At 42.4% G+C, this 16,656-nt stretch overlaps 2 protein-coding genes across 2 annotated transcripts; one reads left to right on the top strand and one right to left on the bottom strand.

Moving 5' to 3' along the window:
* The first annotated feature begins 1,597 nt into the window (after positions 1–1,597).
* LOC139560572 (ADP-ribosylation factor-like protein 14) lies at positions 1,598–3,770 on the top strand. Its single transcript, XM_071377470.1, has one exon. The coding sequence runs from the start codon at positions 2,735–2,737 to the stop codon at positions 3,347–3,349; it is 615 nt and encodes a 204-aa protein (XP_071233571.1). The 5' UTR covers positions 1,598–2,734; the 3' UTR covers positions 3,350–3,770.
* Positions 3,771–10,094: 6,324 nt separating this feature from the next.
* On the bottom strand, positions 10,095–14,855 carry LOC139560569 (zona pellucida sperm-binding protein 3-like). Its single transcript, XM_071377463.1, has 8 exons — positions 14,350–14,855; positions 12,455–12,567; positions 12,271–12,374; positions 11,807–11,984; positions 11,501–11,618; positions 11,337–11,422; positions 10,874–11,094; positions 10,095–10,614 (listed from the first exon to the last, which is right to left on the bottom strand). The coding sequence occupies exons 1-8, from the start codon at positions 14,725–14,727 to the stop codon at positions 10,304–10,306; spliced, it is 1,509 nt and encodes a 502-aa protein (XP_071233564.1). The 5' UTR covers positions 14,728–14,855; the 3' UTR covers positions 10,095–10,303.
* Between the last annotated feature and the right edge of the window lie 1,801 nt (positions 14,856–16,656).

The raw sequence follows: 16,656 nt of genomic DNA, 5'->3' as shown, positions 1-16,656 counted from the left end.
GGGTTCACAGTCCTACAGTATAATAATGATACAAGTTATATCACTTTAAAAAGGGTTTATTTACAACCTATGGGGTATAGGATGTTGGGAATAGTGGCATAGGAGAGTATGAAATGAATTAAATACCCTAACCCTAAGCTATGTTCAACGTCAGCAGCAATTTCCAGTGAGAAATTCTCAGTCTGAAAGCCATTCGGCTATGGGTTTCACAGGCCTATAATAATGATACAAGTTATATCACCTTAAAAAGGATTTATTTACAACCTCAGGGGTATAACATGTTGGGCAAAGTGGTATAGGAGAGTCTGACATATAACCCCTAACTTCAGTTCAGTCTTCACCAATGAGAACCAAGAGGGACCTAGCTTCGTCCTTCCTGACTGGGAAAGGCCTCCATTCAAGGCCGTAGAAAATCCTACAGCCATCTCATTAGAACAGAACAGGATGGATCAACAGTGATTCATATTACTGGTTTGCATCCTATTAAAATGATAGTTGTGTTTTGCTGCATAACACACTTACATGATTTGCCTACCCATATGGTGTGGATCATTGTCAGGTTATTAGCTGTATAAGCTTCAGTAACAACAGAACACCAATGGTTGTAATAACACTTTAAACAGGTAGTTTGTAAATGTGTAAAATATGTTTGTTTTGGGACCACACTAGTGAGTTAACTTATTTAAATGAGACAGTCACAGAGGATGTTCTTCTGAATAACTGTTCAGGGCATAACACTTTCCATTCAGCTTTGGGAAACTTTGATGTAAGGCTTGATTACACCTGTAATTACTACTTCTATTCATCACACCCATTGTTTCTTAACCATTGTTCACTAAGTATATCAATGTAATTACACCCAACACAATGTTGAAAACAGAATGCTTCCCAACACTAGATCACATAAATAGGCGTAAGCTGGATGTGATCCCACCGCTGCCACCAATGTAGCAGAAGAAAGTGAAAGCTTCAACAGGGACTCTAGACAGTGCTCATACGTGGCAAAGTGAACTCTAACGGCCATTACCATGAAAGCCTAGTATTCCTCTGGGCAGAGGCAGTAGGCCTATAATGCCTTGTTACAATAGCCTAAGTACATAACATGATTGACACGATGGTAATAATCATCATGAAACGGCCTTGGAAGTGCCATAAGTGTAAACCAACATAATTCATTATTTTACATGAACCTGTTCAACTGCAATGATATGGCTTAATTGACCATAGTCCAGACTTGTTATAGTTGCAAATAGCATGCAGCTGCACCAGGGGAATTTAAACCAAACAGATTTTTCTTTGCAGGTATTCCGTTTCCCCACATTTATTGATGAATTATTTTCAAATCATGAAAATGTATCCCCATTCTCCAATCAAATACCTTTATCGATACCACAAAAAACAGACAAATACAGCTTTTTACTCCAATCTGGAAACCCTCATAAAATCTGACTAGACCAGTATCCCATAGTATTAAGCAAAAACAAGCATAGAAAACATAATTGGCATAAATAAAAACAAGAAAACATAAGGCTACTATTTTATTATAAGTATTTCAGTGATAACCTGGTCGATTAACAATATTGGGTTGTTAACATTTTATATATATATATATATATAAATAAATGTGGGACAAAAAAAGCAGTGTAGAACACCACTGCCCAAAATGCACTGCTCCAATAACTTTCAAAAGATTTTTCCTAAGTTTGCCCCCCAAAAATGATTTTTCCTATGAATGAAGTTGACAAAATGTATTTTCCTACGAATTAAGTCACACTTTTTTTTGTATTTTCACACTAATTAAGCCACACAAAAACGCACAAAATCTGCTGAAAAACTTTCTGTACATATTTGGACTAATTGAGTGTGAGATTGTGTTGCAACTGAATATGACCAGTTAGTTTAAATGTAATACTAGGCCTGAAGGCTACAGGCAGCAACTGAGAACCAAGCAAAAATGTGTTATTTCTTTATTTCTCTCTCTTTCTTTCATCTAAACATCTTTGGAATTGTTCTCCATTGTTTGATATGTAACTATAATGTAAGTTATATTGCCTGCCTGATGGTTTTATTGTGATTTAAGGTATCTGTATCTGTCAGATTGAAATGGAAAATGCAATATATTCTATATGGTGTCCTAATGGCCCATATATTATTTTAGCTATAGGCTAGTTTATACATGACATAACCAATGGTTGCCTTGGCCTTAAGTACATCTGAATGACATAATGATATATATGATATACTGTTATCTGATGATATAGAGGGTGCGTGCGTTCGTCTCCATGCGTATACTTTGTTCAACTTTACGTAAAGGTCAAACAATTCGAGGTGACGCTTCAATGTGTCTTTAGAGCAGGTTAAATACCATGCACATGGAGGATTTTAACATGTGAAGTGTGATAAAAACATGAGGCTTTTAAACCTGCGCATGTGTCACATTGTATTGTTTGTGTCAACAGCGCACTGATTTGATTCACGCTAAACTGGCTCATTTGGTGGATAAGTTCCTAACCAAACAACAGTCATATCTTGCTTCATATAGGACATACTTTGACCCTTGCTTATCGGTGAACGAAAGGTTTATAGGTAGCATGTAATCGCTTACCTGGTAACAGAAAGGCAACGCACTGGGTAAACACCGCAGCTCGAGGCAGAGAACAGTGACATAAGGTGATATCACTGCCTCTCCCTGACTTGCGTCTTTGCCAAGTAGTCGGGTTACGCTTTACCACACATGGGACAGCGGGGATCGAGACCCCAACCCGAGGCCCGAGTTCTCCTATTGGGTCTCGACTCAGCGGGGAAATCAACCCTTCTTTACAAACTGAAATATAACGAATCGGTCAATACCGTTCCCACAATCGGCTTCAATGTGGAGATGATAGAAGCCAAAAAGAAGAGGGAGACAGTTGCTCTGACCGTGTGGGACGTGGGCGGCCAGAATACAATGAGGCACTACTGGAAGAGCTTCTATCAGGACACTGCTGGACTGGTGTTCGTGGTGGACAGCTCCGACAGGCGCCGGTTGGACGAGGCCCGGCGGGAACTAGATCACGCCCTGAGGAGTGAATTCTTACGGGGTCTGCCTGTGGTCATCCTCGCCAACAAGCAGGACCTTCCCGAGGCCGTATCCGTCACGGAGATAACGGAGCGCTTTCACCTGAGGACGATGAGCGCTGAGCGGGACTGGTTCGTTCAGCCCTGCTCTGCTGTGACCGGTGCTGGGCTTATAGAGGGCTTCCAAAAGGTGGCACACCTGCTCAAACTACCATCAGAAGACATTCAAGACAATATTAAAGAGACAGTGCAGTATCTACGATCAAAATCAGTCAAGTCAATGGGTTTGTAATGTTTGCAATGATAGGATATGTCAAAAGTTATTGACAAATGATGATAATTTGTTTTTATTGTTTACGGATGAAGATCACATTTCACTATGATCAATGTGTTTCTTTAAAAGGTTGTCACAGTGCAATAGACTACATGGAAACGAAATCAATCCACGAAGCTATTCAATTGACTTTAAATCAGCCTATGACATTTTTTTTCCAACTAAGTTTAATACGTTTGTATCAGATTATTTCCTCTGAGAAATATGGTCATAAATAATGTTAAGTCGCCTATAGACCTAATAATGAACATGTCATTATGGACTTTGGGGAGCAGTGCGTAAAAAACGCACCCCAAATGGTCAAATTCACTTTTCATCTTTTATGTAGACCTATAACCTAATATATATACGTCTTGTATCTAATAAAATGTCTTCCCTACATGCTATATTTTTTCCCCACCTAAACATGTAAGGCCTCTTTCACACCTATTACAGTTTTGCGTAAGGCTATATGGCACTTCTTGCGTACTAAAACTCAGGGGTGACTGATTTGATTAATTTGTGTTAGTTTAACATAATAGGCTCTAAACAACACTTGTGAGAGTTATCAAACGTCATTATGCTGACAGTGAAGGTCAGTTAGCCTGGTTCTCTCAGCGATGACATACTGTTGGAGAGGCGCAGGTGGACGTGTCCGGTTCCTGTTCTTGTCCCGCTTGCTCCGTGGTCTCCAACCGACCTCTGTCTCCCTCCCGCACGGTCTCCTCATATGTTGGCAAGTACTTCACCTCATCGTAGGCGGGTAGAGAGACAGGGGGAGCTAGGTCAGTAGCAAGGCTATGCGATGTGTAGCTCTCCAGGAGCGGGTCCTGAGATACCGTTATCCGTCCGTTGTGGAGCGGGTGCGGATCATGGCTGTCAAGCTGTCGCCTGGGTCTCGAGCAGGCAATCCGCTGGATGAAGTAACCCAGGGCAAACAGAAGGAGCAAAAGGAGGACCCCGGAGAGTTTCCGCGTAACCATTGCGATGTTGTAGAAGGTGCTGTGAACCGTGTGCCTGCAACAGCCGACGACGACACTGTCGTTACCGTGCGCGCAGCATATTTGGTCGTCTCTGCAAAGGATCTCTCCACAGTTTCGGAGCGCATGTCCAATGGTTATAACAAATAAGGAGAAAAATGTAAAGCTCGGCGTGTGACCTTTGAGATAAAGACACATTATTCTTAAAGAAAATGCTAGAAGTCTTCTGTTTTGATTGTAAATATGTCAAGTTGGCTGGAACGACGTACGCTATAGTTTACTAGAGGCAATGTGCAATGAGCCAAAACCATAGATCGATAGCACTGGGTGAGCCGTAGCATCTGAACATGCGGTGTTGAAAAATGAATCTGGAATTGTCATCCATATTGTCTCTCCGAACGTGTTTACATAGCAAGCTCCCTGAGCCAAATGCTTGTAATGTAATTTCTGTGTCTGATTATAAACGGATGACCTCCATCACTAGGGTACAACATTGGTTGTGGTTAATCAAATTAGGCCTTTTATGCATGTAGAGCGTTTATTTTGGTCAATTTTCTCTTTAGGTTCAAAACAACCATCGCCAGACCATTGTAGATAGTATTGACTGGAATACATATCTAGGCTACGGGCCTTTTAAAATGTGCTTTGTTGAAATAGTCAACTCATTGCATCATCCAAAGACTAAGTGCCTTTGGAGTGCACTTCAGTGTCCACTTTCAGGGCATTAAATCCAAATGAGCAATTATCTGCCTGCTATTAAATCATTAGCGAGCACCCAATGGCCAATTGTTGGAGGGTTGTCATGAGATACAGTAACTGTTACAGGTAAACAGTTGGCGCCGGCGGACGGAGATCAATTTGTTGTCTGAGTTGTACTCAAGATCAGTAATGATAAACCCAGAAATCGATAGGCTACAGTTTATGTTCGGTCTTGTTGTAGATGAGTGATAACTCTGGTGCAACTACAACAAGCCTATCGTAGGCCTACGACGGCTATCGTGAGTGGCTGGCTCTCCATGGTCTTGACACCCGTTTTGGGCGTACACTGACCTATGGTACTTAACAGTCACGAAGTAGACTAATCTTGGTTACCCAGAAGTATATTTTCACAGAAATGTGTGTTGTTTTTACGTTCTCATTCTTGACAATTGTCTACCTGTTTAGAACAAGCACTCTAGCATCCAATGTTAAATGGGGATTAGAAACAGCGCAGGCCAATGTTCCATGGGGATTAGAAACAGCGCAGGCCAATGTTCCATGGGGATTAGAAACAGCGCAGGCCAATGTTCCATAGGGATTAGAAACAGCGCAGGCCAATGTTCCATGGGGATTAGAAACAGCGCAGGCCAATGTTCCATAGGGATTAGAAACAGCGCAGGCCAATGTTCCATAGGGATTAGAAACAGCGCAGGCCAATGTTCCATGGGGATTAGAAACAGCGCAGGCCAATATTCCATGGGGATTAGAAACAGCGCAGGCCAGTCTTCCATGCAATGTAGAAACGATGGGAAGAAGTAATGCTGCATCTCCATTCGTAGGCCATCAACAACCTGCATGACAAGGATTTAAAGGTGCATTCTGCAGTTCAAACAAAACAGATTCTGCGCCACCTTTTGCGTAAATAGTTTAGGGATGAAGCTGGAGAAATCCAATGTAACCCCCCAAATTCATAGATAAAGCTATGGATGCAAGGACTGACCATCTATGAGATCAAAATGATAGTTTAAACAATGTTTGAAGCTATACAGTGTTTGTTTAAAATGTCATTGTTTACAAATAATGGAGTAAAACAAGATTATATTTTGGGTTCTGATGGTGTATACAGTTGAACTAATAAGCCATTATTTATAAATTATATTATCCAAGAATCAATGGCTACATATAGTTCATTAAAGGTAAAAAAAATAAAAAATAAATGTACAGTCATGGCCAAAAGTATTGGTACCCTTGCACTTTTTTCAAATAATGCACAATTTCTTCCGGAAAACTGTTGAAATAAAACAATATTTTGGTATCCACATACAGTATATATATCTTTGGTTTGCAGTTTAACAAAACAAAATCTGAATTTACTAAATGTTAGCTAATTACACAAAGAAATCCTAAAATGGCCAGGACAATATTATTGTCAGTTGTGGTGAGTTGCAGGTGCCTGCAATATAAAATTACTAATTCAACCAGTTTGAATAGAGAAAATGGCTCATTCTCCTGTTTTGTGTCACTGTATGTACCGCAATGAGCATAGAGAAAATAAATAAAACCAGAGAGTTATCTGAGGAAGTCAGACACAAGATTGTAGCCAAGCATGGACAATCTCAAGGTTACAAGTTCATCTCCAGAGACCTTGATGTGGACAGATGATACCAAATTAGAGCTATACTGTAAAGCACACCATCTCTATGTTTACACAAAACAAAATTAAGCCTTCAAAGAAAATAATACCTTCCCTACAGTCAAACATTGAGGAGGTCCAGTGATGTTCTGGGTGCCTTGAACGTGTGCATGGCATCATGAAATCAGGAGAATACCAAGGCATTTTGGAGTGCAATGTCAGAACCAGTGTCAGAAAGCTGCGTCTCCGTTGAAGGTATTGGGTCTTCCAGCAGGACAATGACCTCAAACACACTTCAAAAAACACCCAGGAATGGTCCAAGACAAAACGCTGGACTGTTCTGAAGTGGTCATCAAGGAGTCCAAATCTAAATCCCATTGAAAATGTATGGAGGGATCTGAAAACAGCAGTTGGGAGAAGGCACCCTTCAAATCTGGGAGAACTAGAGCAGTTTGCTCAGTTTGGAGTGGACCAAACTGCCAGAACAGATTGCAGTTATTTTGATTGCAGTTACTTGACAAAAATGCAAGGGTTCCCCTATTTTTGGCCACGACTGTAGCAATCGCAGATTAATAACCCTTAATAAAATCTATCCAGGCGTTGTAAGATCTGGCAGGCGTCAGCAACGCCTGGCAGATAAACACGCACCGTTACTTCCAAGTATGGGTAGAGGCGGCCCAATACGGCGACCAGAATATGGGCGAGTGGGTGTGTCAAACTGTGTTCGCGTGTGTGTGTATGTATGAAAAATGAATCAGCTAATTGGGCAGAATTGTTGCCACTCAAGACCATTTTGCGTGACTGATTGGGCTGCACGACAAGTCAATAAGACTGCAACCAGCGCACTGGTGATGTATCATCGTGCCTACGGACGGGAAGTGTTTCCTACTGGGTATTAGGCTGCGGTCGTGTCGCCGGCGGTAGCTAACGTGGCCATTTTTTCCCCCTCCCATGATTTAATTTCAAGTAGAATAGCAGCCTACACAAGAAATAACAAATATTGATAACCATCTAGATGTCACCTTGATACATACATAGCCTACAAACTACTACTCAATGGGAAGGGCTTGAACGCAACAAAACCGGGACACAGTGCCCACAAGCACTAGCCTACTGATGGGTTTAGTGTTGCTTCACGCATACCACGCATGAAGCAACACTACACCTATCATCGGTATCTTTTATAAAAATAAACAATGTCTTCAAAACAGAAGTCCAAACTCTTGTGGTACGGTAGCTCAATGTACAGCAGTTCATTCAAAACAGCTCAATCAAAACCATCTCATCAATGGAGTTAAGGTCAGGGCTCTGTGCAGGCCAGTCAAGTTCTTCCACACCGATCTCGACAAACCATTTCTGTATGGACCTCGCTTTGTGCACAGAGGCATTGTACTGCTGAAACAGGAAAGGGCCTTCTCCAAACTGTTGCCACAAAGTTGGAAGCACAGAATCGTCTAGAATGTCATTGTATGCTGTAGCGTTAATATTTCCCTTCACTGGAATTAAGGGGCCTAGCTCAAACCATTAAAAACAGCCCAAAACCGTTATTCCTCCTCCACCAAACTTTACAGTTGCCACTTTGTATTGGGGCATGTAGCGTTCTCCTGGAATCTGCCAAACCCAAATTCGCCTGTCGTACTTCCAGATTGTGAAGCGGGATTCATCAATCCAGAGAACGCATTTCCATTGCTCCAGAGTAGCTACTCGGCCATGGAAACCCATTTCATGAAGCTCCCAACAAACAATTATTGTGCTGACGTTGCTTCCAGAGGCAGTTTGGAACTCAGTAGTGAGTGTTGACAGACAATTTTTACACGCTACGCTCTTCAGCACTCGGTGGTCCCGTTCTGTGAGCTTGTGTGGCCTACCACTTTGTGGCTGAGCCAATGTTGCTCCTAGACATTTCCACTACACAATAACAGCACTTACAGTTGACTGGGGCAGCAATTTGACTAATTGACTTGTTTTGGAAAGGTGCCATCCTATGACGGTGCAACATTGAAAGTCACAGAGCTTTTCAGTAAGGCCATTCTACTGACAATGTTTGTCTATGGGGATTGCATGGCTGTGTGCTCGATTTTATACACCTCTCAAAACGGGTGTGGCTGAAATAGCCAAATCCACTAATTTTAAGGGGCGTCCACATACTTTCGTATATATAGCGTGTAAAACATGTTTTAAATATGTAAATTGTAAAGTCAATCTGTAATGTCTTTTCATGTGTCAACACACAGTAAGACTAGCTGTCGCCATTGGCGTCAGCTAATGGGGATCCTAATAAATCAAATTACTTCTGGGTCCGCGCCAAAGACCAGTGCTAATGCTGCATTCGTAACCAAGTCGGAAGGTGGAAATTACCAGTTGGAAAGTTCTAAATACCAGTTGGATACATTCACTATTGTCAATCCGTCTGCGTTGACAGTGATACGGCCTCTGCAGAAGTCAGGGCATTCATACGTCTTGAACTGCACCGAGCTGTTTGTGAATTTGTTTATACAGGACCTACCACCCCCACCTACTCAAGTCAAGGCAGAGCCCTCCATGTAACAATCTTGCTTCCGTCCCTCTCTTCGCCCCTACCTGGGGGTCGCACTAGGGACCCTCTGCACACCAGTCACCCACGAAGCATCGTTACCCATCGCTCCACAAAAGCCGCAGCCTTTGCAGAGCAAGAGGAACTACTTCAAGGTCTGAGCGAGTGACATCACCGATTGAAACGGTATTAGCGCACACCCCGCTAACTAGCTAGCCATTTCACACCGGTTACATCCACATTGCAACATTTGGGAGGCACACAGCAAAGTGGCACTTGATGTCCTCCGGAGGCTCTGCCATTTCATCACACCCTCCCTACAGAGCCTTGAGCACATTTAAAGCATAAAATGGCTTTAATGGGTAACAAGCAGACACCATAAAAAGTACAGCCATCATGCGTGTAAATAAATTGTGTTCAATAACTTTAAAGCGTTCTGTTAATTTCAACTGCCCGAAAAGCAGGGAATTTCCTTAGGTGAATTAAGCACTCAGGAATGAGTCATTTCCCACTGGTATTTACTAGATGGGCATTTAAATAGATTTTGCCCACTCGTATGTGGTAAATGCCACCTTCACGCTTGGTCATGAATGCAGGGAGTCACGCATTTCATAAATCTTGCAGTTCCTTATGCTACATACGAGTCATATTTTTCACCTGCTACATGACAGGTTGGAGTGCTGAGAGCAGTGGGTCAGACTAACCCATGCTGGCAGCAGAACATTGTACGTGCTCCAGAGGCAGCGGCTTAGACTGCTAAACCACCCCAGAACCATCATTTGACAATCTTATTGCTTGACTGTTAATGATCCAGGGGCAAGCATTGATGCAAACTGATAAATTAACTGAATAGCTAAAAACAAAATCAAATAAGCAAACTACGGATCTAACATTTTTATTTGCATTGGCCATGGTAATGTGAAATGGAACAGAAGATGAGCAACAACATTCAAAACAATTTGAATTCACATTAATTCTTTAAAAAAGGACCTAGAACTTAGTTAGTGGTTTAAGCCAAGGGTTGGTCAATTGCCATCCTAGAGTCAATTGCGTTCAAGTTCCACAGTAGACTTCCTGCACAGCACCCTTCAATCCAGTGAGATGCCATCTTGTGTGACTGGAAAGACTTTCATGGTGTTCACAGCAGTGCCTTTCTCATTCAGAAAGTGTGCATTTCCTGCCTTCACTTTTGCAAGTACCGCCGGTGCCGTAGAGATGTCTGCTGGCACAACAGTTGTAGCTTCCTGCAGCTCTTTGGAATGGACTGCTGCCGAGTCTACGGTCTCACCCAATGTCATTTTTGAGCGGAGTGTCGTGGAGACCGTTGCCAAGGTGATAACTTCCTTAGTAGGGACAACAATCAGGGGCCCCAAGATGGTAGTCTTGCTCCACTCTGAAACTACATTCTGATTTAGCTAAACCTCAAGTTAATTTTAGAAAACATTTATTGGTTGTCAATGACATTCAAACAGTTCAAGAAGTGTTCCAAATCTTTTTCCTGTATTCTAGCTAGAGCACATTGCTGAACTGTTAATCTTAAAATATGCAACCAAAAGTCACATGGGAGAAAAGCATAGTCTGGAGCAATAGCCAATACATACTAAGCATGCAATGCATCTAGGTTGCCTCCGATTGGCTTTGCTTCATCCGTAACCCACCTGTTGTGTCCGTTCCCCTCTTCCAGTCACCAGAGTAAGGCTTTTTGGATCTGGGCTCAACCTTTTGGAGCTGCTCTGTGCGAAACTGGAAACTGGATGAATTTGGTTTGGGAGTAGTAGTCTTAGTGTTGGTTGTAGTCATGGGGGCAGCAGACTCCGCAAAGCGTTTGGAGACTGCACAACTTATACAGACCTGGTCGTTCCCATCTGCTGACCTCCAGCTGGAATGAGTGAAGATCTGGTTCGATTGCAGCTCAAAGTTAAATAACTTGCCCTCATTAAGGCCATGCACAGTAAATACTTTACAGTATCCATCCATTAACCTGACAATTATTTTTAAGGTCTACTTCTACAGTATTGTACAGAATGAAATCCCCTGGCAGTGCTAATGAAGAAACCCATTAATGTTTGCAGCCATCCTAAATGTCAGTTTTAACAAGAGGCAGGATGACCCATCTCATACCTGTTCTCAATGAAGGAGCACGCTCGACTCATTGATTTCACAGAAAACATGGCAGGGACAGCTTTCAAATGGCAGGTGATGAAGATCTATGGTGACAGAATGGAGATCAGAATGGCCAAAACGGTGCAGAACACAAGACAACAAAAAAAGGAGTGGGCACTTGCCATATTGGAATCCTCCTGGTAGAATCTGAAGGCATCCAGCATGATATGCAGCTTGTCATCCTGGACCCTGGGCATGTACCGTGAATTAGAGCCGGTCAGCTGGGCATCAGTGAAGCATCTAATTAGGCAAGACAGGGAGCTAGGTGGTTAGGGAATGGAATTAGCCAACTACATGGCTTTCTACAGTTGTTTACCCAACCACAGTTGTGAGCCAATAGCCAAGCATTGTAGACAGGAAATGTATCCTACTATACTATGGCAAGCTGAAGCAACCATCACCAGTCAATACTTTCTAGATGACCTTACCCGTAGTACTCTATGAAGTTGTGTCTAGGGTTGGAGTCTGCGTCAGGAGTTGCTGTGGCCACACAATGGTCCACATACACACGGAGGGGCATGTGGTTGCCCATGGTGACAGCTGCCTCCAGGTGTATGGTTTCACCCAGGAAGTAGGCATTTGATCCCCTTTCAGAGCGCCAGTCATCTGTAGAGAAGGTGGGGATGAGCATGTGCAACAGAGCCATTTGGGGATGCTTATACTAGTGTTTAATACCTGATGTTTGAATTTTACATAATACACCAGTCACATTGAAAGGAGATCACTTCATTTGACCCATTGATGCAAACATTATCAAATGGTTTATGCTGCTAACATGACACTGGTCTACGCTGGCAACTTGCACACTAGAGTACATGTTTGTGTGAAAAGTTTAAGGTCCTTGAATAACTGAAAATGTACAACTTAATGAAGTGAACAAAACAAAGCCTACCCGTGATGAGGCGGAGGCTGAATTGCAGATAGTCCTCAGCAGTCACTGTTGAGGCAAAGGGGATCCAGGTGGGAGCCAGGGCAGCACTGTCAACAGCATACCTCCTAAACACATTCACATTATTTAAGTGTTTAAAAACACATATCAAAATAGTAACTATCAATGTTTACTACAGGTAACTCACTTTCCGTAATGGCATTCGATGGGAATCACAGCCGAATCAAATCTGACGACACCAGAAGAGGGTACAGGTGAATAGCTGAGAATATTGGAATAAACCAGCTCCGTCTCCATAAACTGTGGAAGAGGTGGAGTGGTTAGGTGTGTTACATGTGCAGCTTGAAGAGTCATAAAGGAAGTTCAGCTAATTTGTTTCCTCAAGTTGCAACTTGAGCATTGACTGCTGTGTATATGCAGATATTAAAACACTTAACTCCTGAATACAAACCTTAGGCTAACAATATAAATTCTGCAAAAAAAGAAAATGTTTTGTCACCTGCATTTATTTTCAGCAAACTTTAAGTGTAAATCTTTGTATGAACATAAGATGCAACAACTGAGACAAACTGAACAAGTTCCACAGATGTGACTAACAGAAATTGAATAATGTGTCACTGAAGGGGGGGGGGTCAAAAATCAAGTCAGTATCTGGTGTGGCCACCAGCTGCATTAAGTACTGCAGTGCATCTCCTCATGGACTGCACTAAATGTGCCAATTCTTGCTGTGAGGTGTTACCCCACTCTTCCACCAAAGCGCCGGCAAGTTCCCAGATATTTCTGGGGGGGGCCTAGCCCTCACACTCCGATCCAACAGGTCCCAGACGTGCTCAATGGGGATCTGGGCTCGTCGCTGGCCATGGCAGAACACTGACATTCTTGTCTTGCAGGAAATCATGCACAGAATGAGTAGTATGGCTGGTGGCATTGTCATGTCAGGATGAACCTGCAGGAAGGTTACCATACGAGGGAGGAGGATGTCTTCCCTGTAACGCACAGCGTTGATTGCCTGCAATGACAAGTTCAGTCCGATGCTGGGACACTGCCCCAGACCATAACAAACCCTCCACCTCGAGCATGCTCCAGAGTACAGGCCTCAGTGTAATGCTCATTCCAGCGACGATAAAAACGATTCCGACCAACACCCCTGGTGAGACAAAACCATGACTCGTCAGTGAAGAGCACTTTTTGCCAGTCCTACGGTGGGTTTGTGCCCATAGGTGACGTTGTTGCCGGTGAGGACCTGCCTTACAAGCCCTCAGTCCAGCCTCTCAGCCTATTGCGGACAGTCTGAGCACTGATGGAGGGATTATGCGTTCCTGGTGTAACTCAGGCAGTTGTTGCCATCCTGTGCCTGTCCCGCAGGTGGGATGTTCGGATGTACCAATCCTGTGCAGGTGTTGTTACACGTGGTCTGCCACTGCGAGGACGATCAGCTGTCCGTCCTGTGTCCATGTAGAGCTGTCTTAGGCGTCTCACAGTATGGACACTGCAATTTATTTCCCTGGCCCCATCTGCAGTCCTAAGGCACGTTCACGCAGATGAGTAGGGACTCCAGGCATCTTTCCTCTGGTGTTTTTCCAGAGTCAGTAGAAAGGCCTCTTTAGTGTCCTAAGTTTTCATAACTGTGACCTTAATTATCTACCATCTGTAAGCTGTTAGTGTCTTAATGACCATACCACAGGTGCATGTTCATCAATTGTTTATTGAACAAGCATGGGAAACGACATTTAAACCTTTTACAAATTAAGATCTGTGAAGTTATTCAGATTTTTACGAATTCTTTGAAAGACAGGGTCCTGAAAAAGGTACGTTTCTCTTTTTGCCGAGTTTATCATGGCCTTGGGCGGTGTGCCCCTTTCTGTCCATGTAGCCATGGATTCACGAAACCATTTGTAGCTGCGGAGTCCATGGATACCTTCCTGTCCATGGAAGCGTTCTCAGGACATTCTTTAGATAGCCCTTTGGCTCAGCCCCCCTGCAAGAGTCTCATAGCGTTGTATAAAAAATGTAATACGTGAACCTAATTAGCCTAGATCTGTGACATGATTAACTTAAATTAGGCAGAAATTCTTAACTTACTGCGAGTTTGGTTCCACATGCGGTCAACTGGGCAAAGATGATAAACTCTGCCTCCCCCGTTGAAACCGCACTGCAAGAATCTTCAACGCCCTTGCTACCCATTTTATTGGAACCTAGGTGCAAATCGCTGCCGTCCACCAGAATGCCCATGTCAAATAGGTCAGCTTTCACCACGACTTCAAGAGAATCTTCGTGGCACTTCACGAGGACTGTTCTCGTCCTAGGACTGGTTGGCTCTGCACTCGGTTTAAAGGATTGGGCCAGACTGACATCTTTATAACCATAACCACGAGGATTAAAAGGCTGATAACAATCAGCAAGTAAAGAAATTGACAGGAGGGTCGCGACCAACCACGGAGATTTTTGCAGAAACTCCATTTGTGACCTTGCAATCTGAATCTACTTTGGCGGCTTCGCAGACCCACTGAATTTCTTAAACCGAAATACAAACATTTATATGACAAAAATGTCCAAGCATAGACCAATCATTGAGAACAGGTGTGGTTACCGCACCTGTGTCAAATCAGCGCTAATTAAAGATGAAAAAGTCCTGTGTAACCTAATGCATTTATTTTGACAGTACCGTGCACCTTCCACTGGGTGTCAGTGGTACACTTCCATTGAATGAAAATGACTGATATTTGTCTGTAGGCTTTTGATTGAACTGTTATGGCCAGGCAGCATGTCGTATACAAAATATAGACTGCTTTGTACTCGCCATCTTCTCAACTCCATTAAATTGTTGACCAACCGCACCCCTTCACCGACGGTGCAGTCTAATGTACCAACCTTGTCCTCGTGCCCATCACATAAACCTACCATGGTTATCGTTCGAAAACATCCAATGCCCACAAATAGACATGTTGTTCCTCGTCAACATAGTCTTTATAAATTCACACCTGTTTGAATTTATTGAGGTAAGACATTTATTACCCGAAGGATAACTTATTATTGCACTTGTTCGCCCTGGCCTAGCTACTAATAATGGGAAGAACATAGGCCAATATAGCCGAACATTAGGCCATTTGTGAGCTCAAACCGAATGCAAAAATCTGACTTTCGATCAATGTGTCAGTCAGCCTTTTCGACTGCATGCGGGCTCACGTTTCTCGAGAGTGAAAAAAGGACCAATGCGAGGGAGTCACTTGGCTGTGTTCAGTCAAAACCATACCACCCCCGAAAATAATAAAATAATAGAGTATAGAAAGGCCTAGTAGTAAGCTACATGTCATCATGTCTGCTTATTCTATACGCCTACACAAATGTATGGTATTTTCTGAACTTTCTCTTTGGTCTTCACTTCGTCCTTAAAATAACCGCCCACATATTGCACATAGTTACAGTAGGCTATGATTCCAAGTGAAATTAGTATAATTGACCAGTGTAGGCCTACAAGAACGAGCATATTGTGTGGTTTGGGCACCACCCAAATCAGTGATATGTTGTCACCACTGTGTATTTTCCTGGAAATACATCTTACTGTTTCTCATTATTTAACTCAGTTTAATGTATTGACCATATATGGCAAAATATTCTACACACACATTATTCTTGTGGGGGACAAACAATTTATTCTCATTCAAAATCCTAACCCCTAACCCTTAACCTAACTCTAACCTTAACCCCAACCTTAACTCCTAATCCTAATTGTAACCCTAAACCTAACCCCTAAGACTAAAATAATGGGGACTGGTGATATGTCCCCACTTGTCCAACACTTCTGGTCCTCACAAGGATAGTAAAAAAAAAAAAAAACACACGCACATACAAACAGACAGAGAGAGAGAGAGAGTTTGAGTAAAATATCATGAAAACAAAGAGAGAAATAAAACAGCTGGCATTAGGCTATTTTAATTCATTGCTCAATGTATTTTATTTTGGAGATGTTTAAACAAAAACTGTGTAAACATTGAAATAAGTTATATTGATATGTAGAAAATAAATATTTTTTAATCATAAATTAGGCAAATAAATAATACAACCCATTAGGTTGATAATAAATATCACATTTAATATTATTTAGCTTTTCAAGTTAAAAAAATCAACAAATAAATACTTAGATGAAATACTTATATATTAAGTGATAAATATTTGACTCCTGTAAATTTTAAATCCTCAATAGCTTTATCAGACTGTTATTTGATGATAATATTAAAGAACACTTGTCCACAGGACAAGGCAACTTTGTTATGGTCATGAAAACTGGATTATTTTTCCCTTGAGAGAATGGTGATGATGACGATGATGGTGATGAGGAATAGTCTCCAACCGCATAGGCGCCTGCCAGGTCCATGATGACATGCCAAC

This window comes from Salvelinus alpinus, chromosome 30 (assembly GCF_045679555.1).
Source record: "Salvelinus alpinus chromosome 30, SLU_Salpinus.1, whole genome shotgun sequence".
Classification (NCBI taxonomy): Eukaryota; Metazoa; Chordata; class Actinopteri; order Salmoniformes; family Salmonidae; genus Salvelinus; species Salvelinus alpinus.
This window is presented reverse-complemented; position numbering and strand designations above follow the sequence as displayed.